This window comes from Scyliorhinus canicula, chromosome 16 (genome assembly GCF_902713615.1).
Source record: "Scyliorhinus canicula chromosome 16, sScyCan1.1, whole genome shotgun sequence".
Classification (NCBI taxonomy): Eukaryota; Metazoa; Chordata; class Chondrichthyes; order Carcharhiniformes; family Scyliorhinidae; genus Scyliorhinus; species Scyliorhinus canicula.
The window spans coordinates 15,550,728-15,573,210 of NC_052161.1; the positions used below are offsets into that span (position 1 = coordinate 15,550,728).

General features: G+C 48.6%; 1 protein-coding gene across 4 annotated transcripts in view; it reads left to right on the forward strand.

Moving 5' to 3' along the window:
• The window catches only part of LOC119979442 (VPS10 domain-containing receptor SorCS1-like), a 1,177,426-nt gene that overhangs the window by 1,110,712 nt on the left and 44,231 nt on the right, over nt 1–22,483 (forward strand). For all 4 annotated transcript variants that reach the window (XR_005463722.1, XM_038821670.1, XM_038821672.1 and 1 more), the window contains exons 21-23: nt 217–340; nt 4,180–4,292; nt 11,200–11,328. Coding sequence is in view for 3 of the 4 variants with exons in the window: in XM_038821670.1 (XP_038677598.1) it covers nt 217–340; nt 4,180–4,292; nt 11,200–11,328 (366 nt within the window). In the remaining variant the exon portion in view is untranslated. The remainder of the gene's footprint in view (nt 1–216; nt 341–4,179; nt 4,293–11,199; nt 11,329–22,483) is intronic.

The following is a 22,483-nucleotide window of genomic DNA, read 5'->3' on the forward strand; positions in this document are numbered from 1 at the left end:
GTCGGACTGTAGCTTTACATTTTATGTCATTGACTTGCACTGCTTGCAAGAGTTTTACATGAAAAACAGTAGATGGCCTACGATGGTATTACAGGTTTACATACATTATAACATCCACCCTACTTTATACTTCACAGGCATATATCAGCCAGTGGTGTTTTCTTCAATTCCTATTCTATTGTGCTGAGCTTTCTCATTTCTTGTTGTTTTTTGCAGCCCATCATTACCCTGGAGGAGAACGTCTCCTTTACATTCGTGACAGAGGGAATAAATAGCGTCACAGTGCAAGTATCTGCTGGAAATTCCATTCTTCAAGACGTAAAGAGTATAGCTGTATTTGGTAAGAGCAAAGGCCGCAATTTTATGGATACCATTATGGAGTAGATAGACACGTAGTAAAGAAAGACTTTGTTAGGTAGTGTTGCAGTGTCATTTTGAGTGTAGAATGTTCTTACGAGCCCTTCTCCTACGTCATTGTTTTACTAGTGTCTGTGGAGGGTTCTGAGCATGTGCGAGCTTTTTAAGTCTGCAACCTGCAAGCAAGACCTGCCCTGTTTTCATAGCTATTACTGTTACTACTGTTCTGCAGAGTTCCTGTTATTCTTAAACTTGGTTATTTATTTATATAAAGTTCCTTCTTTTACACATCGCATTCGATTACGCACTTTGGGGTCTCAATTTACCACAGATAGTTGAACCATTCTTTGCTCTCACTTTATGCCCTGAAATGTCCTCACCATTTTGCAAATGTCCTTCATAGTTGGACAAAAATATAAGTCAACAAGCGCTTCACATCATCTCCCTCCACAGTAAGCTGACTTCCGCTGGAGCAAGAATTACCAAAAGAATTATCTCTCAATGCCGCCCAGGCAGTGTTCAGGGAGGCCAGGGTGGAAAATGTGGGGCGAAAGGCCCCTTTTTTTTTCTGCTGGATCATTTTAACATTGGTCGGGTTTCTGCCGCCGGATGCCGGAATTGTCTGCCCAAATATGGGAAAACAGATTGAATGGAGGAGGAAATGACAGTCTGACATTGTACATCATAATTTCCGTCATTATGCCCTCAGCAACGCTGAATGTTGCTCACATCTGCAGCAAACAGGTGTCTCGTCAGCGAGGGGGAATAGGAACGACAGGAGTAACTCTGAACAGCCTCAGCTGACTCTTTGTTGGAAAGAGAGCGGCGCACTGTGTTATTTCCTTTCTTGGTGAGCTTTCAGTTTGCAAGTGGAAACAGCTGCCAAACCACAATTGGGAATGCTGCCTGGTCCATTAAGCTGCCGCAGGTGTTAGAGTCCTCCAGCAGCGTACCGTTTCCTCCCCCCCTCCCACCCCTCACCTCGAGGTAAGCTCCCAAACGACGGCAGCAACATCATTTAAAAAAAAATTTTTTTAGAGTACCCAATTAGTTTTTTCCAATTTAAGGAGCAATTTAGCGTGTTCAATCCACCTACCCTGCACATCTTTGGGTTATGGGGGCGAAACCCACGCAAACACGGGGAGAATGTGCAAACTCCACACGGACAGTGACCCAGAGCCGGGATCGAACCTGGGACCTCGGCGCCGTGAGGCTGCAGGGCTAACCCACTGCGCCACCGTGCTGCCCAGGCAGCAACATCATTAGCAGCCCACCCTGAAGCCCAAAGGATTGCCAGGATGTAAGCTGGGTCACTTGGATCTGTGACAGCTCCATCCTGCCAGACTCGCACCAGCAATCCTTACCATAAAGGACAATGCATGGCAGCATTGTGGTGAGGTTGCTGGACGAGTTATCCACCGCCCTGGAGACATGAGGCGGGATTTCCTGGCATTTCCTGCCTGCCGGATCTGCCAGTCCCGCCAAAGCAAGTCCCTGCCCCCACCGTGCGCTCCCCAGCGGTGTGAAGGGCCAGCCATAGACTTTGGCGAGAGGGTTGGAAATTTCTAGCCTTGAGTTCAAATCCCATCGTAGAATTAAAATTCAGATAATGAAATAACTCTGGAGTTAAAAAGCTAGTTTAACCATGTTAAAATGTGTAGTAATAATGACATTGAAACTGTCACATTGTTGTACCAACCGATTGAGTTCACTGAGCTGGCCCTTCCATTTGCAAACTGAAAGCACTGGGCGGAATTCTCCGCTCCCCACGTGGCATGGGAGAATCGTGGGAGGGCCTCCCGACATTTTTTAGGCCCCTCCCCCTGTTTTTCATGGCGAACGGCGATTCTCTGAACCCGATGGGCCGAGCGGCCGGCCCTTCACGCCCGTTTCACCACGGCAGCAACCACACCTGGTCGCTGCATTCGTGAAATGGGCGCCAGATGCCCGTTTGGGGCATCTAGGGGCCCGATTTGGACAGAGGCACCACGACTGTGCTCCGGAGGGGACAGGCCCGTGATCGGTGCCCACCGATCGTCGGGCCAGCGTCCAAAACGGACGCACTCTTTCCCCTCCGCCACCCGGCAAGATCCGCCACCCGGTGGAGAAAGACGGCGCCGCGCATGCGTGGGTTCGTGCCGTCTGCGCGATGAAGTCATCCACGCATGCGCGGATTGGAACCGGCAACCCGCGCATGCGCGGATGACTTCACATTCTTGGCGTGACGAGGTCGCTGCCGAGAAAGACGGAGGCCCGCTCCTCGCCCCCCGGGTGGGGGTGAATTAGGTGCGGGGAGCGGGCTCCGAGGCCGTCGTGAATTCGGCCTCCTGCGGAGAATTCCACCCTGAGTCTTTGACCCTGACTGTCCAATAAATACAGCCAGCAGTTTTATACATTTAAACACAATTACTTTTTATTTATAACAAGAACTGCAATGAGTTATTTCATACTCTTAGAGAAGGAAGTCTTCTGTTGTTACTCGGTCTGACCTATACAGCCCCACCTGAACAGCCCCTGTGGCCTGATGGACAAGGCGCTGGACCCCTGAGCCAGGGATTGTGGGGTCATATCTCATCTGGGGTTGAGTAAAGTTCGGTCCAGAAACAAATCTCAAAGCTCCTTCTCTAGATGGCACAGCGGTTAGTGCTGCTGCCTCACAGCACCAGGGACCGGTTTCAATTTTGACCCTGAGTGACTTTCTGTGTGGAGTTTGCACAATCTCCCTGTGCCTGCCTGGGTTTCCTCCGGCTGCTCCGGTTTCCTCCCGCACTCCAAAGACACGTAGGGTAGGTGAAACTGGCCATGCAAAATTGTCCCTTGATGCCCAAAAACTTGAGTGGGTATACTGGAATAGGGAGAGGCCATGGGCCAACGTAGGATGCTCTTTCAGAGGGTCGGTGCAGACTTGATGGGCCAAATGGCCTCCTTCTGCACTGTCATGATTCTATGATCTACGTGGCTCCAGACTCTCAGAATATGGTTGATTCTTAACTTCCCTCTGAAATAGCTGACAGAGCTACTCATTTGTACCAAACTGCCATGGTTGCAGCAGCTCTTGGCTCCACACCAACGTACCCCCTAACATTTTTTGGAGTGCACTGCCCCCATGGGGCAGAAAAAGGGCTGACTCGTTTGCAGCCTGCACGGAGACTGTTGACTTGCCACATTGGCTCTGTAACTGAGCAGCTCAGAGGGAAAGTATTGCTCATTGAGAACTTTTTATTGGCAACTCGGGATGGCCAACAAACGTTGGCCTTGCCAGCAATTCCCAGATGCCTTGGAAGCTTGTGAGCTGCCATATCAGTTTCTTATTTCCTTGAACATGAAATCCTGTATCTCAGGGATGGTCTCAGAATGGGTCACAAGTGCAGCCAATCAGCATTGCCATTCCGACCTTCAACAAACTTGGCCTGAAGCTCTGGAAACCCCTCCCTGAACTTCGTCACCTCTCCCTCCTCCTTTAAGTTTAAATCCTACCTCTCTGAAACTCTTGCTCATGTCTCCTTTTGGTTTGCATCCATTCCTGCCTGATATCACTCCCGTGAAGCAACTTAGCATCCTTTCCCAGTTTAAAGGCGCTATAGAAATGCACATATTGTTGTTGAAAGATGGATTGACCATGAAAGGCCGTGAACTTTTAAAAAAACAGAACGAGTAAAAGAAAATTGGAGCAGCGCTTTTCGTCGAGCGAAGGAAGTGACCCTGAAGCAACTTCTGAAAATGAAAATAGTTTCCTTGTTTTGTTCAAAACCTATTCTGATCAAAATGTGACCCTGAAAGACATAACTCTGCTCACAAAATCCTCTTGGCTTCACCCTTCAGATTCTCACCGCTCGTTGCTACTGTCATTTACACCAAATTTGGAAGAGTACAACCCAGACATTCCGGAGTGGAGGCACGATCTCAGTACGCTTGTCAAAAGAACCCTCGGACAAGTAAGTTGGAGAAGAAAGAAGCGCCACACCAACAAGGGAGCAATTTTCCTTTGATCTCCTCCAGCCGTAACTTCACTGCATGTGCAACCCAAACCCTGGTCACACTGCATCTCCAGCCAACTTAGCAAGCTGTAGATATAGCTCTGAGGCAATCACTTCTAACTTTGTTATGACACCCTAGACCAGGGCGCGATCAATTCCAGCCCCCCTTGACCTCAAGTCACAACACAATTGAATGAACCAATAATTCTTAGAAAAACGCCCAAAGACTTTGGCCCTTGGCTGCCGAATAATTACAGTCACCACGTTTGTAAATTTAAACACAATTACTATTTCATTTATAACAAGAACTATAATGAAATATGTAGCAAATGCATCTGGTTAACTATTATCTAATTTCTAATCCCCCTACTTTAACTTGCCCCCCCCCCCCCCCACCCTCTGTACACACACACAAACAAACACAGAGGGGAAGAGAGGGGTGAAGGATAAGGGTGGAAGTAAAAATATATGTCTTTGCTTCAGATGGTTGCTTCCAGCACCTTTCTTCTCGACAAACTTTGTTTTGGTTCATGGTTTACCCTGCAGATTAATTCAGGTTTCTGCAGTTTTAGAAATAAAGCAGATTACAGCATTTATGGGATAAAGCACGAGGGAGAGAGAGCAGCTCCTTGTCTCTGTGTGTCCAAGTCTCAACTCTGATTTCCTTGGGTCTCTGGAAGTCATCCCACTCAGGCAGGATCCAATCACCACCTGTTACCGGGCAGAATACAGCCCTTTGGCCAATTCCTGGCCACCAGCCACCAATCGAACCGAGCCCCACAATGGCGCCAGAGAACAGGATGAAAGGAAATACCTGGTGGGTTTGGGGAGGTTTTGTCTCTCAGTTGTCAGTGCGTGCATCAATTGAAAGCAGGCTGAACAATCTGAACCCACTGCACCTGAGCACTGGCCCCTGACACAACGTTGAAATAATTCACCAATACAAAACACAAAATGATGCTCTCATTAAGATCTGAGAGAGCAGTTAGAGTATAGGTTGAGGCGAATAGGATTTAATTCTTTTTAAATCAAAATTCCAATTGGGGACAATTTAGCATGGCTAACCCGCCTACCCTGCACATCTTCAGTTTGTGGGAGTGAGACTCACGCAGACACGGGAAGAATGTGCAAAGTCCACACGGACAGTGACCTAGGGCCGGGATCGAACTCGGGTCCTCGGTGCCGTGATGCAGTAGTGCTAACCACTGTGCCACCGTGCTGCCCCTGAGATGAATAGGATTTAAAGGGAAGCTAGGTACATACATGAATAAGAATGGAATAGAAAGATAGCTGATTGGACGAGATGGGTGGCAATATTGCCTCACAACATTGGGGACCCGGGTTCAATTCCGACTTCGGGTGACTGTCTGTGTGGAGTTTGCACATTCTTCCTGCATCTGGGTGGGTTTCCTCCGGGTGCTCCGGTTTCCACCCACAGTCCAAAAATGCGCAGGTTAGCTGGATTGGCCATGACAAATTGCCCCGAGTGGGGTTACGGGGATGAGGTGGAGGATTGGGCCGAGGTAGGTTTCTCTTTCAGAGGGCCGGTGAAGATTCGATAGGCCGAATGGCCTCCTTCTGCACTATAGGGATTCTATGATTCTGTGGTAAATTGGGTGGAATATAAACACAGGTAAGGATTTGTTTAAGGCAAATGGCCTGTCTTGATGCTGTGGGTGGGATTCTCCAGCAGTGTTTGCGCAAAACCGGAGAATCCCGGCCAAGGTCAATGGACTTCTCCATTGTCCGCGACTACCCCGTGGTGTTCTTGCAAGGGGCGGGGTGGAAGAATTCAGCTCCGTATATTCTGTGTAATACTTTAACCCATTCCATCCCAGTAATGGTAACACAGACAACATGGTGAACAAAATGGCAGTCTGATCTGATTTGTTTGGTACACGGGGAGTCAGAATTTGCTTTATGATTTGAGACAAAACCCTTTGAAGGTGGCTTCAAGCTGCCTCTGTTCCCTGTTAGAATTTGCTACAAAGCAAACTGGTCAAATTAAAATTCAACAGTTGAGATGCCAAAGTTCAAGCCATTGCCATTAATGCTAATTTAAATGTACATTTAATGAGATTCCTTGCAAGAATATTCCTTAACATATTCCAGAAACGTAATAAGGAGCCACCCAGAGATTCTCATGAGTTGTTGCTATCAAATAACAATCGGTAAAGGCTGATTCTGAGGGACAGAGCTCCTGCTGAGGAGTCTTGTTAAAAGGGAATCGGTCAGTGTGAGTGAGGATTATCAGATAATTGAGAGCTTCTGCAAGTTTAATTACATTTGGCAAGGCTCCGTATATATATAGACCATCTCAAAATGATTTTTACCCCGTGCACCAAAGAATTTTAATGCAACCTTAGGCTTGCTAATACCTAGGACAATTAGACAAGTAAAGACACTTCTAATTCTTAAAAATTACCTTGGCTCATAAATTGGCAAGCTCCTCTCTGAGTCAGGAGATTGGGAGTTCCGATTCTTAAATGTCGGACCTGGATAACTGTCAGGCAATTAGGAACAGAGTTAACACCTCTCAATGATTCAAGTCCAATATGTCTCTTCTTGGTTCCAATGAAGGAATATCAGACACAAAGTGTTATCGCTGCTTCTCCCTCCACAGCTGCTGCAAGACCTGCTGAGCTTTCCCAGCACTTTCTGTTTTTACTTCAGATCTCCAGCAACCGCAATATTTTGTTTTTATCTCACTGTTGGCGAGTGCTGTGTTCATAAACAAACATTAAATCCACGTGAGCTGCCGTGTTTGACGCGGATGTTAAAGATTCCATTCCATTATTCAAAAAGGATTGGGAGCTTCTTGTTCTCCCCGTTCCTCAAAGCCTTCCTCCAAACAATCCGGCCAAATAACTGGCTGCTTTTCTTGTTGCCGTACCTGGGGCCTTGTAACACACCAAGATGGCTGCTTCCGCAGCACTACACTTCAAAATAATTTATCGTATGCTTCCGCAAGGTCTTAGATAAATAAATGCAAGCGTTTCTTTGTAATAATGGAAGGTTAGCTCATTTGTTTGTTTGGCAGTGGCAAACACCAAGGGTGGGATTCTCCGGCATTCCGGCCCCCTGTTTCTCAGAGGTGCGGCGTTCGCTGCCACCAGGATTTTTCCGTTGAAGCCATCCCACGCTGCCGGGGGTGCGCTGCTGGTGGGAACAGAGAATCCCAACTGCCGGAAAACTCCGGCCCATGTCAGGTTTAATCCCGTTTCCCAGCACGCCTGCTCTTGCGTTTCATGTGCTAATCTAAATGCTTCTTAAATGTTGTGAGTGTTGCTGCCTCTGTCACCCTTTCAGGCAGCCAGTCCCAGATTCCCATCACCCTCTGGGTGAAAAAGCTTTTCCTCAAATCCCCTCGAAATCTTCTTCCCTTGACGTGAAATCTATGTCTCCTCTACTAAGGGGAACAGCTCCTTCCTATCTATGTCCCTCAGAATTTTGCACACCTCAGGCACAATTCTCCGCTCCCACGCCGGGTGGGGGAATCGCGGGAGGGCCGCTCTGGCACCCCCCGCGATTCTCCCACCCCCCCCCCCCCCCCGCCAAAATGGCGTGTCGCGTTTTGCCACACGCCTCTCGGAAAATCGAGGGCCGCCGTTTTTCACGGCAACCCGCGATTCTCCGACCCGGATGGGCCGAGCGGCCTGCCGTTCCCGACCAGTTCACGACGGCGGCAACCACACCTGGTCGCTGACGGCGTGAACAACACGCCAAAGGTGAGTATGGGGCTTGTAGGGGGCGGAGAGGGGAGTGAGCACCACGACCGTGCTCGGGAGGGGACTGGCCCGCGATCGGTACCCACCGATCGTCGGGCCGGCGTCTCAAAGGGACGTACTCTTTCCCCTCCGCCGCCCCGCAAGATCAAGCCGCCACGTCTTGCGGGGCAGCGGATGGGAAGGCGGCAACCATGCATGCACGGGTTTGAGCCGTCAGCCGTCGTGACGTCAGCCGCGCATGCGCGGGTTGGAGCCGGCCAACCTGCGCATGCGCGGCTGACGTCATTAGGCGTGCCAGCTGCGTAAATATTGGCGCGCCGGGCTTTGACACCAGCGACAAGGCCCCACGGCCGAGATTTACGGCACAGCCCTCCTAGCCCCCGGATGGGGGGGGGGGGGGAATAGGGGGCAAGGAGCGCCCTCCGACACCGTCGTGAACCTCTCCGGGTTTCACAACGGTGTCGGGCCTTGCGGAGAATTCCGCCGCTCAATCAGGTCCCTCCTCAGCCTTTTCTGCTCTAAGGAAAACAACCCCATCCTAATTAGCCTAGCTGAAACGCTCCAGCCCAGGAAACACCTTGATGAATCTCCTCTGCACCCTGTCTGGTGCAATCATATCCTTCCTGAAGTGTGGCCACCAGAACTTCACACAATACTCAAGCTGTGGCCTAACCTGCATCTCAGCAACCCAGCATCTTTGCTGGCAACCTGATTACCAAATTTGTTACATCCACTTCCTTGATTAGTCATGGTGGGATTATAAATACAAACTTTGAGTAGCTAATCCAATTGCATAAACACTACTATCCCCTTGTAGTTAATCATTACAAACAGGAGCTAAACAAAACTATAAAGAGGGTCAAGATGATGATTAAGGAGGTACGGTTTTAAATATGGCAAATTCAATCAGTATTTTGAAAATGGCAAGTGCTAAATATTCATTGAGAGGTCACCACCTCATTACTCCAAAGTTATAAGTAGCACAGTACTGGTTTGCAAAGCAATAACAAGTTGTTATAAATCTTAAATGTATGAAATGGCCACAGAAAAGGAAGCATTGTTATGGGGAAAACAATGATAAAACGAGCTCAAACAATAATTACCGAGAACTTAGGGCACACCATCTGTTTTCCAGGCATTACATGGACTTGCAATCGTCCTATATAGAAGCAGAGAGTGCATGATGATTACAAGGGCAGCACGGCGGCAGAGTGGTTAGCACTGCTGCCTCACGCGCCGAGGGCCTGGGTTCGATCCCAACCCCTCTCCATGTGGAGTTTGCACATGCTTCCCGTGTCTGCATGGGCCTCACCCACACAATCCAAAGATGTGCAGGGTAGGTGGTTTGGCCATGCCAAATTTCCCCTTCGTTGGAAAAGAAAAGAATTGGACACTTTAAATGTATTTTAAAAAATAGATGATTGCAAGCCAGAACTGCGTCATACTGTTCAAGGTGAAAGGTTCACCCCTATCCCTGAAACAGCTGTGGGCCTCTCTTCAATCACTCTTTGCCAGCAATTTGCCTCATAAATGCTTCTGAAGTGATTTGAACAAAATGAGGCTGAAGGCCCAATATCAGGTTTACCTCAGGCCACACTTGTCAGTCAGAAGCAGGGACCGATCTCCGCACTCACCCCCAGCCCCTGACTGCCCCAACACCCCCACCCCCAACCTGGCCATTGAGCTCAGTTTGTCATTGGACGGTGATGTGGGGAACAAGCTTGGCTTGTTTTTTTTTCATCTCTCAAATAGTTCACCTTGCGATTAGGATGAATTGCTGCTTAGAGACAGTCAGCCAACTTGCTTTATTACGTACAGCTGCAAAACCATTGCAACTTGATTCTAGAAGCAGTGAGATCTTTTGTCACACTGGTCAATTTTAATGTTAATTTACTAAGTAGTTCAAAAACTAATGTTTTCAAAGCAAAGTAATTCTGTGCATGTAAAATCCTGATCTTCCTGGTCCAGCGAAACTACCCAAACGGTTTTTCCTCCTTTATTTGTTTTCCTCCAATCACAAGTAATCATGTTCAAAAGAGAAAACCTGATTTAACAATTCACTCCGCTTGCAAGCATTAAGCAATCAAAATACACAATGACTTAATTAGGTATATAAGGTTGCATTTAATGTGGGCAGCACGGCCGCACACTGGTTAGCACAATGGCTTCACAGCGCCAGAGTCCCGGGTTCGATTCCCGGCTTGGGTCACTGTCTGTGCGGAGTCTGCACGTTCTCCCCGTGTCTGCGTGTTTTTTCCTCCGGGTGCTCCGGTTTCCTCCCACAAGTCCCGAAAGACGTGGGGCTGGATTCTCCGTCCCCCCACGCCAGATTTCTGGTTCAGCACGCCGGCGGGATTCTCCGTTACGTCGGCTGGTCCATGGGGTTTCCCATTGTGGGGCAGCCCCACGCCGTCAGGAAACCCCCGGGCTAAACAGAGCGTCCCGACGGCGGAGAATCCAGCCCGTGATGTTAGGTGAATTGGACATTCTGAATTCTCCCTTAGTGTACCCGAACAGGCGCTGGAATGTGGCAACTAGGGGCTTTTCACAGTAACTTCATTGCAGTGTTAATGTAAGCCTACTTGTGACAATAAAGATTATTATTATTAGCATTATGTTGGATACAGCAGCATCAGAAAGGGGGCCATGCTGAAAGCCACCGACTACCCTTACCACTGACCACCCTCTGCCCACACCCTGCCAACCCCACCTTCACGTCCCTTTGGCTTCAGGCCCTTCGGCGATCCTGGCCCTTTGGTGGGTATAATGCCACCACCCATGCTGGCTGCATCTGCAGTGAAGCATTGTCTGCCTCTGATTGGCCAGCAGTTCTCGGTGGTCCTCATTCGCAGGCAAGGACAGAAGGGCACAATCCCATTGGGCATCCCCCAGCAAACCAATGGGGATTCCTGGCCGCATCTCCGACAGGCGGGCACTACGCCCGACACAATCCCAGCCATAGCGGCTGAATGTTTGTGGAATGTTTCCACAAACTAGCGGTGTGATGTAACTGACGGTCTGCTTTTTGGGAAATTCTTTGGTTTAAAAATCAGAAATGATAGACGACTGCCTGGGGTGGTGTGCGTCTGTGAGAGGTGGCCGTAAAGATGATGGAGTGTGGCTGTGTGTTCTTTCAGGTGACAGCTGTGCCTGAGCAACAGATGCTGCTGGCCATCCTTCCTGGTTTACCAACTGCAGCAGAACTCTACATCCTCCCACACCAAGGTTCTGCAGAAGAGAAATCAGATAGCCTGGATTTAGATCAGGTGAGTCACAATTTGCTCAGGTAAGGTTTCCTTTGTCACAGAACAAGTACTGAACCAGAGCAAAGGATGAGGCAGCTTGTGGCTTTCACAGTCTACAGATGGGCCTGAGGGTCGCAGTAATTTGGCATTCGAGTCAAGCACCAATTGGACTCCACAATTCACTAAGGTAAGCCTTCTTAACGATGCAGTCTCACACCATTTCCCGTCACTGAGATCACTAGAACAAGAGAACATAGATGCACGGCACGATACAGCCACCCCGCAACACGCACGGCACGGAGTCAGACGTCACGGATGAGCCCTGGGAAAGCCCCAAATCGGGCCTCGCGCCGGGCGCAAAGCCAATCGTGAGTCATCCGATTCGGTATGCCCGGCATGAATCTGGTTCATGCCCTCAGCGGACGTGATCCAGATAATGATATTTAAATGAGCCATTAGATCCATTTAAATGTACCGACATGGCATTCACCCGGCACCCGGGAGTTAATGGCCGAGCCTGTGAGGCCTCAATCGGGTGCCGATTAGTACTGGTTTCCACAAACGTGGACCAGGCGTGATGGCAACTCGGGGAGTCTCGGAGGCCATTAGAGCCCACCGGATGATCTGGGAAAGGATAGGGTAATACCCTGGCACTCCCCTGAAACCTGGGCAGCCTGACAATGCCACCCAGCTACCCTGGCAGTGGCAACCTGGGACGGCCAGGGTGCCAGGGGCACTGCCATGTGCCAGGCTGGCATTGCCAAGGGTCGGGGACTGAGAGGGCCATGCCCATGAAAAGGGGCAGTGATGGGGGTAATGAAGGGGCCGCAGAAAGATTTGAGGAAGTGAAGGGGAATCCAGAAATGGGGGTGTCCTGAAAAGGGGGGTGGAGATTGGGGTATCCTTTCAAAATGGTGCCCCAATCTCTGTGGTCAGCTCCGCAGTGCCAGAAAACTTTCAAAGTGTGGTCTCGACCAGGAGAAACTCCCCAAGGCCCAAAAACATGGCTAAGTGCTGTTGAATAGCGGTCTCCACCTCGACATTGCAGCCGTCGCGAAACCCCCTCCAAACACACCCAAAATCACACTTTGAAATCTTTCCGTTGGTTCGCGCCCATAAAGTTAAATGTAAGAAATTTAGAACAGAGAGCAAGCAGGGGAAATACGTTCACACAGGTTAAATAGGTGGTTGGGAGAATAAAGGATCATGAGGTTCGGGTTGGGCACATGGCTGTCTCTTTCAGATCAGACATTAAACCAAGGCCCCATCGGCCCTTTGAGAATTCTTGACATTATTTCCATGAATAGCAGAAGAGTTCTTCCCAGTGTGCTGATCAATATGTCTCTCCAAACCAATGTCATTGAAACAAATTATCTAGCCATTATCACATTGCACTTGGTGGGAGCTTCTTGTGTAGTAATTGTCTGCCTTGTTTCCTACATTAAAATAGAGACTACATTTCGAATGTACTTTGCTGGCTGTGAAGAGCTTTTGGATGACTTGAGGAGACGAAGGTGCCATACAAATGCATGTCTTTCTAGTTGCTTCACGCAATGAATTACATTCGAAGAGCAGTTTCGGATGTGGACAGATGGCAACAGCCATGCAACCTGGATGGTTGGCCTGGATTACTACAGGCCTGTTGCCAATACTGGACTCCAGCCATAATAATCAAGCACATGCAGAACTTACTTTTCTACTTTGGTCACCCTCTTGTAATGAAAGCGCATCGTGGAGGTACCACCACGCATGTGCAGTGTCTCCCTTCTCCGCGCTGCCCCCGACGCAACATGGCGGAGGGCTAAAGGGGCCGGCGCGAAAGAAAGGTGGCCCCCAGCCCGAGAGGCAGGCCCGCCTATCGGTGGGCCCCGATCGCGGGCCAGGCCACAACGGAGCCCCTCCCCGGGGTTCGTCCCCCCTCCCCCATAGGCCACCCCCAGAACCTTCCAAGCCGAGATCCCGTTGGCTGAGAGCAGGTGTGAATGGTGCCGGCGGCACTCGGGTTTTTTGCGACGGCCGCTCGGCCCATCCCGGGTTGAGAATCGGCAAGGGGGGTGGGGAACGGCCCCCGACCGGCGCCGTGCTGACCACGCCGGCGCCAATGGTGCCGATTCTCCGCAGCATCGGGGCGGCCTGGCGTGATTCGCGCCAGTCGCGGGGATTCTCCGGCCCGGCCCCGGGCTGAGAGAATCCCACCCATGATTCTCCTCCAACTTCCACACTCTTCCCAGCATGGGCAGTGATCCAAAGGAGGAATCTTGTTGATTAGTATCCCCACTGACATTCACCGGAGATATACCGACAGCACAGGAATTACATAAACTTGCAATTACATAGAAATTACAACTCAGAAGCTGACAATTTTAGCCCCCTCCCACATTGCTTTTGAATGTTTATCCTCCATTGAGCAGTCATCCTTCTCCCATGTTCCCACCCTATTTCCATATCCATCAATTCTCCTTCCTGTGACTCTCTGTCTATGGGCAGCACGGTAGCACAGTGGTTAGCACAGTTGCTTCACCGCGCCAGGGTACCAAGTTCAATTCCCGGCTTGGGTCACTGTCTGTGCGGAGTCTGCACCTTCTCCCCGTGTTTGCGTGGGTTTCCTCCGGGTGCTCCAGTTTCCTCCCACAAGTCCCGAAAGACGTGCTTGTTCGGTGAATTGGACATTCTGAATTCTCCCTCTGTGTACCCGAACAGGCTCTGGAGTGTGGCGACTAGGGGCTTTTCACAGTAACCTCATTGCAGTGTTAACGTAAGCCTACTTGTGACAATAATAAAAAGATTAATCTATTCTTAACAGTTGGCATAGTCTCGCCTTCAGTCATGAACAGGATCACAAATATATTCCATACACCTTGCGGAATAAAGTTTCTCCTGCTCCCATTCCTCCTTTTCTTTCAGGTAGTTTAGTATCTTTGCCTCCTTATTTTAGACCCCCCCCCCCCCCCCACCCCCCCCCCCCCCCCCCGTCACTGGAAATGGCCTGCCTCCATCTATTCTGTCACAATAATTTTCACACGAGCTGCCCCTTTTTTAGAAGTAATTTTGTTTAAATTTGGTCTAAACAGTTGGCATCTCAATTAAAATAAAATGAAAATGCTGTACAATGTCTCATACATGAGGGGCTGGTTTAGCACAGTGGGCTGAACAGCTGGCTTGAAATGCAGGACAAGGCCAGCAGCGCGGGTTCAATTCCCGGACCGGCCTCCCAGAACAGGAATGTGGCGACTAGGGACTTTACACAGTAACTTCATTGAAGCCTACTTGTGACAATAAGTGATTATTATTATTATTATTAATTCAACATCCTTCCTAGTGCATGTGCACAGTACTCCAATTAATAAGGTTTGAAATGGGGTTACCATTGCATCTCATCCTTTAAAATCTATTCTGGTTGTTATAAAATCCTAGCAAACATTCAGATTTGTAATAAGCCATTAGCTTTGTGTTGAAGGTCTTGTGACGCAGTGGGTAGCATCGCTAAACCTCTGAGCCAGACTCTCCGGGTTCGATTCCCATCCCAGAACTTGGTGGCCATGAAAGGTGCGTTCACAAAGCAGCCAAATAGGTTGATGGCAACCTGCAAACTCCTTCCAACACACCAATGGCCGGCGGTAAGAGTGGGAGAGACTCCATGCTTGCTGTGCAGTGGTACCCCTCAAGCTATTTGAGCCTCTGGCGACATACTAGCGAGAAGAGAATTGGAATTGGAATTAACTTAGTGGTAGTATTCCTTCTTCTAAATCAGAAGGTACAGGGTTTGAATCCCAATCCCGACAATCCTCCAAATAGAGAATGGAACTCCAGTTCTGATTCCTGGATTGATATCCAGCAAGATAATTGTGTGGAATTACATAGTGCATGATTCAACTAATTTGGAACAAAGTCCCATAGCGAGTGCGTTTAGCCGCGTGTCACCGGGCGCTTGCAGCGCTGAGAAACACATGGCTACTCACGTTGTATAAGGGGCTAAAGTGGGGAATGTATGGCCCAGGGCTGCACGTAGCCCCGTTTTGTACACTAAGGGGTTCTGCTCGCCGGAATCCCCCGGTGTCGTGAGAGATCAGGACGCCATTTAAAAATTGCATCCCGATCTTCGAGACCCCCAAAGCGACCCCCGTACACCTCCAACCCGAACACGCCACAGGAGGGTCCCCGGCTCAACCCCCCCCCCCCCCCCCCCGCCCCAGAACATCCACGCATGGCACCCCCTGCTCGATCGCGTGCGTGCAAAAAACTGCCAGCTTGGCACCTTGGTAGTGCCAACCTGGCAGTGCCCATGAGAGCTGGCAGTGCCACCTGAGCACCTTGAAAGTGCCAGGCTGGCACCCTGGTGGCATTTCCAGGGTGCCAGGCTGGCACTGCCAAGGTGCCTGGCTGATGCCAGGGCACCCAGGTGGGACCACCCTGCCCAAAGGGCATGCAGCTAGGGTCATCTGATCTCCTGGGAGACCCCCACGAGTGCCGTATCGCCTGATCCTCGCTTGTAGAGACCAGCAAGAAAGTGAGACTCGCTGACTTACTTTAATAGCAAATTTGCCAAAAAGTGATCCTGCCCACAATTTACATCGCAATGTCTCGCAAAATCGCATTAGACCTGGCAAGGAATTGTGAGCCGGGTAGATCCCAGGAGTGGCGTCTTTTGGCTTTTATCAGCCACTCTGCGCCGTGCCAGGCTGACTTTCAGGCAGATCGTGGCAATTGGATCGCGCGTATAGTATATACACAGAATCTGGTCATTCGACCCAGCAAGTCATGGCTGCAATTGAACTTCCTCCTGTCCTTCTTTATCTAACTCGATCAGCACAAACACTCACTTCCCTCCTCCGACATGTGCTTATCTAGTCCCCTCCCTGCAAATGTGTCCGTATAATTTGCTTCAGACATTCCCTTTGGTAGCGAACTCCACATTCTCACCATTTCACTATTCTTAGTAATCTTTCGAATTTCCTGTTCCATTTCTTGGTGACTATCTTAAATTGATGATCTCTACTCCTGCCAACCAAGGGACATGGTCTCCGTCTGTCTACTCCATGAAAACCTTTCAGAATTTTAAAGAGTTCTATTAGGTCACCCCCTCAGCCTACTCAAGAAAAAAAGAGACCCAGGTCTTTCATCCTTTCCAGAAAGGTATAGCCTCGCATTTCATAGAATTATAGAACCCCTAAAGTGCAGAAGGAGGTCATTCAGCCCATCGAGTCTGCACCGACCCTCTGAAAGAGTACTTCACCCAAACTCACTTCCCCGCTCTACCCCATTAACACCTTACCTACACATCTTTTTGGACACTGAGGGGCAATTTAGCATGGCCAATCCACCTAACCTGCTCATCTTTGGACTGTAAAGCTTTTTTATACTCTCGCCAAACCTCCATATTCTTTCATATGACAACCAGAATTTATTGCAATACCTTGGGCGAAATTCTCCGACCGCCAGCAGGGTCGGAGAATCACCTGGGGCCGCCGAAAATCCGGCTCCCACCGTGGCAGAGATTCTCCGCCACCCGGGAAGTGGCGGCGGCGGGAATCTCGCCACTCCGATCGGCGAGGCCCCTGCGGCGAATCTCCGGCCCGAATGGGCCGACGTCCCGCCGCTGGGAGGCCTCTCCCTCCGCCGAGGTTTGAACCACCTCTGGTGGCGGCGGGATCTGTGGCGCGAGCGGGCCCCCGGGGTCCTGGGGGGGGCGCAGGGCGTTCGGACATCGGGGGGTGCCCCCACGGTGGCCAGGCCCGCGATCGGGGCCCCCCGCTCAGACTCCGGGCCAGTGCCCTGGGTGCACTCTTTCTCCTCCGCGGCCACCACGGCCTCCGCCATGGCGGAAACGGAAGAGAAACCCACATCGCGCATGCGCCAACCGGCGAAAGCCTTTCGGCCAGCCCCACTGGTTTTTTGCGCCAGTCTTCTGGTGCCAACCGCTCCGGCGCGGGGCTAGCCCCCAAAGGTGGGGAGAATTCCCCACCTTTGGGGAGGCCCGACCCCGGAGTGGTTGGCGCCACTCCCCTACGCCGGGACCCCCCGTCACGCCGGGTAGGGGAGAATCCTGCCCCTTAACTGTGTCCAGTGGGCTTGGTTACCACTTTTATATTGTCTCTTACTTTGTTTAAGCTGCTTTGCAGCTCCCTTTTGCCTTAGAATGATATCCTGTGCCATCTATTTTGAGTAAATCTGGGCACCTTGGAACTGGGGAACACCCTGTTCTGGTTGGCTCACGCTCGTACTGCATCTTGTACTTACACACTGATTCACCAGGAGTACCAAAACCATAGAATAGGAGATAGGCAATGTCTGGACACAACATTGTGACTTTAAACCCTGAATTGACACAAAAGGTGACCTTTTACTTTGACATTAACTATGTAAAGTTTTGGCAGCACGGCGGCGCAGTGGTTAACACTGCTGCCTCACGGCGCCGAGGTCCAAAGTTCAATCCCGGCTCTGGGTCACTGTCCGTGTGGAGTTTGAACATTCTCCCCGTGTCTGCGTGGGTTTCGCCCCCCACAACCCAAAGATGTACAGGGTAGGTGGATTGGCCACGCTAAATGAAAATGAAATGAAAAAATTAAAAAATTTTAAATTGCCGCTTAAATGGAAAAACATTAATTGGGTACTCTAAAAAAAAATTTAAACTATGTAAGGTTCAAGATCGATGCACTGGGGAGTTCTCAGGCAGAACATGGCGCTGGAAGAACCAGAAAGAGTAACGGGGGGAAAAAAACTAAAGATGGGGATGCAAATAGTTTTTATGATTGTATGAATAATTAAAACCTCCCTAATACTTTTTTTTACAGCTCTTGAAGGTATTAGTCACAATAAAATCAGTGTTATAAAGGTAGTGAACTGTAGAGTTGAGTCGAAGATGTTGTACTCTGCATATAAATTATGTTCTATCTAATCAAATTGTCTCTGATACTGATGTTAGAGGCTAAAATGAGAATTTTGGATGAAGTATTGGGCAATTTGAAATGTGGTAAGTTCAGTACGCTTGACAGAATAGGTGTCTTTTGTCATATGGGCTATAATTTTATGGCTATCCCCCCCCCCCCCCCACATCTAGGGACCAATGGCAGGTGGGCAGCTGGCTATTAAATGGGCACCATGGCCTTCCAGTGACCCACCCCCACTGAGATATTACCTGTGGTGGGGAAGGCCAATGCCAAGCGCCCAGATGCCAGGTGACATTTGGAAGGCTGGTGGTTTGGACAAGGGGGTGTGCCTCCTTTTCCGGTCCCCATGGTCATCCAACAACAACCCCCCCACCCAAGTTGTGAACTGGCCCCCCCGCATTCCCCCCTTCACCCTAACCTACGCCAAAGGGATTCAACCCATGGTTCCCTGAGCTCTTCAGCGCTCATTTATATCTCATGTTGTGTCTGGGGTCGATTGTCAACGAATGAAGAGTGTTTGATCACAATGACCTGTCATCAAGTATATTATTGTCAGGCAACTACCTAGATGATAGACGGCAAGGTAGATGGGCCGTAGTGTTTTCACATATAGAATTAGGCCTATGTTTATAATTGTTCTGTTTCCAGCACCTGAAAACGGTAATTTTATTAAAAAATCATAAAAGCAATTTTTTCAGCCCTGGAAATGCAAATGTATTATTTTATCAGTAATATCGATATTTACATTCCAGTATGTAAATTAAATTAATTAGATTTTTTTTCCCCTGACAACTCCAGTCTATAAAATTCCAAGCATGATATTTATTGAGGATAAATCTTTTGGAGAGAATCTATTATCGCTAAATATTAATTTAATCCAATATTACAATATAGCAAAGGGTAGTTTGAAAAAAATATACTCTCCTCTAATAAGGCCCTGAATATGAAAATCAGAGATCAAATACAATGCAATTAAAACTATTACAAATTAGAATTTTATCTAATTTACACATTCAAACTAAATCAGTCTAATCTATAAATCAGAATTTGCATTTCAGGCCTGGTTAATTTAGTTAAGTAATTAGGAGATAACATTAATATTTAATCTAGTTTACATATGGAAATTAGATAAATAGCAAAATACACTTTGCCACATTTAACTAGATATCTTCAGGTTTTTTAAATGTTTGTTTACATGCAGCACTTGAGAATGTGTGTTACATTAGTGTTTTTACATTAACAGCTTAATTAATAGAATTGTAGGCCAGTCCATCCCTTTATTTCATGGAATCATAGAATTTGCAGTGCAGAAGGAGGCCATTCAGCCCATAGAGTCTGTACCAGCCCTTGGAAAGAACACCCAACTTTTTTTTTAATTTAGGGTACCCAATTATTTTTTTTCCAAAATTTAGGGGCAATTTAGCGTGGCCAATCCACTTAACATGCACATTTTTGGGTTGTGGGGTGAAACCCATGCATACATGGGGAGAATGTGCAAACTCCACACGGACAGTGACCCAGGGCCGGGATCCGAACCTGGGTCCTCAGCGCCGCATTCCCAGTGCTAACCACTGTGCCACATGCCGCCGGGAAGAGCACCCTACTTAAGCCCACGCCTCTACTCTATCCCCGTAACCCAATAACCCCACCTAACCTTTTTGGACACAAAGGGCAATTTAGCATGGCCAATTCACCTAACCTGCACATCTTTGGACTGTGGGAGGACACCGGAGCACCCGGAGGAAACCCTCGCAGACAACATGCGGAGTCCGCACAGACACAATGATCCAAGCCGGGAATCGAACCCGGGACCTTGGAGCTGTGAATCAACAGTGCTAACCACTGTGCTACCATACGGCCCAGTTTATAAATGATTATTTCCCACCTATTCATATTCTCACCATAATATTTTTCTTTATAAAATCATCTAATCGTCTTGAGTACATTTACATTGCCCACTTCAATGGCTTTCCCTGGTAATTTATTGCAAAACTATAAACTTTTCACAGTAACTTCATTTGAAGTCTACTTGTGACAATAAGCGATTTTCATTTTCATTCAAATTATGCAGATGATAATGGCGTCGACCTGTTCAAAACTGATGCCTGTAACAGCCAGCAGGTTAAGAGTTTGGTTTCATTTGACCAAATTCGTTACTTTTGGGAAAAATGAACTATTTCAATAATGAGTCACTGAGCTGTACGGGTAAATATTCCTCACTCGCTTGAGAGGACAATGCTAGCCAACTGACCCCTGAAAGAGCATTGCATGTATTGCAGCTCATAAACAAGCAATTTATTAAATTGACCAAAGTTAGACAGTGCAAAGTTGGCACACAATGATGGGATAATTCACACCCTGCTGCACCGAGAGTCTGCGATAATGGGATTCAACGATTTATCTGATGTAGTTGCCTCCATGTGCAGAACAGCATGTTAAAGTTACACCTGTTTGCAAAGGCCTACAAAGAAAAGTCATGCAATTCATTGATCAAAGAGCTTTCACTGTAAATTGAGGCAAGCTTATCCAATGTATCAAAGTTTAGAATTTTTATTACCGCAAAGGAAATATTTGTCGGTCTATGGGGTGGGGGGGGGGGGGGAGAGGTGGGACTCTTACAAAGGGCTCATACAGGCCTGATGGATGAAATTAGTTCCTTCACTGTTGTTTGATTCTAGACTGCATGTGGCTCATTCAATATCGGTGCAAATTATAGTCTCCTGAAGTATCTGCAACAATTCATGTCTTCCTCCTTTCTCTTATATAATTAATCATATGCCACCAACCATGCAAGTAGTTCCTGATTTGGAGTCTTTGTGGAGTTGGGAGAATTCCAGGCCCAGCAAACCTGACTAAAAATGGCTGCCAGGACATTAGATTTTCAGTGTGGGGTGAGCCTGGGGGTGGGTGGGAGGGTGAAGGGGAAGTGGGGCTGAATTGGACATCATGGTGGAACATCTGGGAAGGAACGAGGATGGTCATACGGAGGCAGACTGAGCCGAAAGTCTGCCTCAGGGCTCCGGCGCTGTGTCCAAAGTTTAAAAGTAAAGATCAAAACATGAAACATCCCTCCAGCCCTCACCCTCACATATTCCCCAGGCCCCATGCTGACACATGCCATCTTATACCCCCACTCACCCTCCTAATCCTTCATATTCTCCATGCCAACCTATGCCCCTATACACACCCCATGGCCCTTTACAGCCCCTATGCCAACTTAATGTCAACCCACGTTCCCCATCGTCTACCCTTTGCCCTTACAGCTACCATGCCAACTGTGATGAACGGTATTAATAACTGCCGTAAACGGTACCTGACCTTTAATACCTTGCCCCTTTAAGAGGCTTGGAACCCTGGGGGACTCCGCCTCTGGCTACACCCCCAGGAAATGGTATATAGGATAAGGCTCCATGTGACGAGCACATTTCTCTCGAATGCTGTCCTGTTCTCTGTAGATTAAAGCCTTTTGATTACCGACCTCGCTCTCGCGTTGTAATTGAGGGTGCCTCACCAACTTACTCAGTATCCACCATGGCAGACATCAGGAGCCATACAGAGATGAGAAAAAAATATAGTGTCTATTGCAGACTTCATGAAATGGAAAACACTCTCATTCATAAAAACTCATTTGCTGTACTTACATTCCTTCAACTAAATAAAGCCTTACAAAAAGAAACTTCACCCAAGTGCATAATCCTCTCTAACAACAAGCATGAGAATTCATAGTCCCACAACAAAGAGTCAATGGGGGACAATATTCAGCTGGAACTAGCCATGCGCGAGATTGGCGACTGAGGCAGAAAATCTGGAGAGAATTGGAAAACGCAAATCTCTCCAGCGAGGTCACGATTTCCGATTTCCAGTCCCCGTTATGGAGGGCAAAACATACGCGGAGCCCGAGAACCTAATTTTAATATATTAGATTGTCATTAGTGAGCACTCACTGTGGGACTCTCCCCCTCCCCGCCTCACTGACTATTCATTGGGCACTGGTGTGACATCTCCTCAGACAGAAGGCCTTACACTCTGAGGTGAGGTGCTGTCATCCGGGGGGCTGGTGGGATATGCACTGGTTTTCTCACCAGAACTGACACCGGCAAATTTTGGTAAGGTTCCGCGCTACTTGTAGTTGTCAATCGAACTTCTGACAGTTTCGACAGTTGATCTTGAGTCTGTTGACAGTTCCAATGAGCTTGACAGTCATGAGCTTATGCACATTTTATGCACACTTGTCCCTACTTTTAACAATTCAGAAGGTGCAGCTGACCTTCACTGAAGAACACCTTACT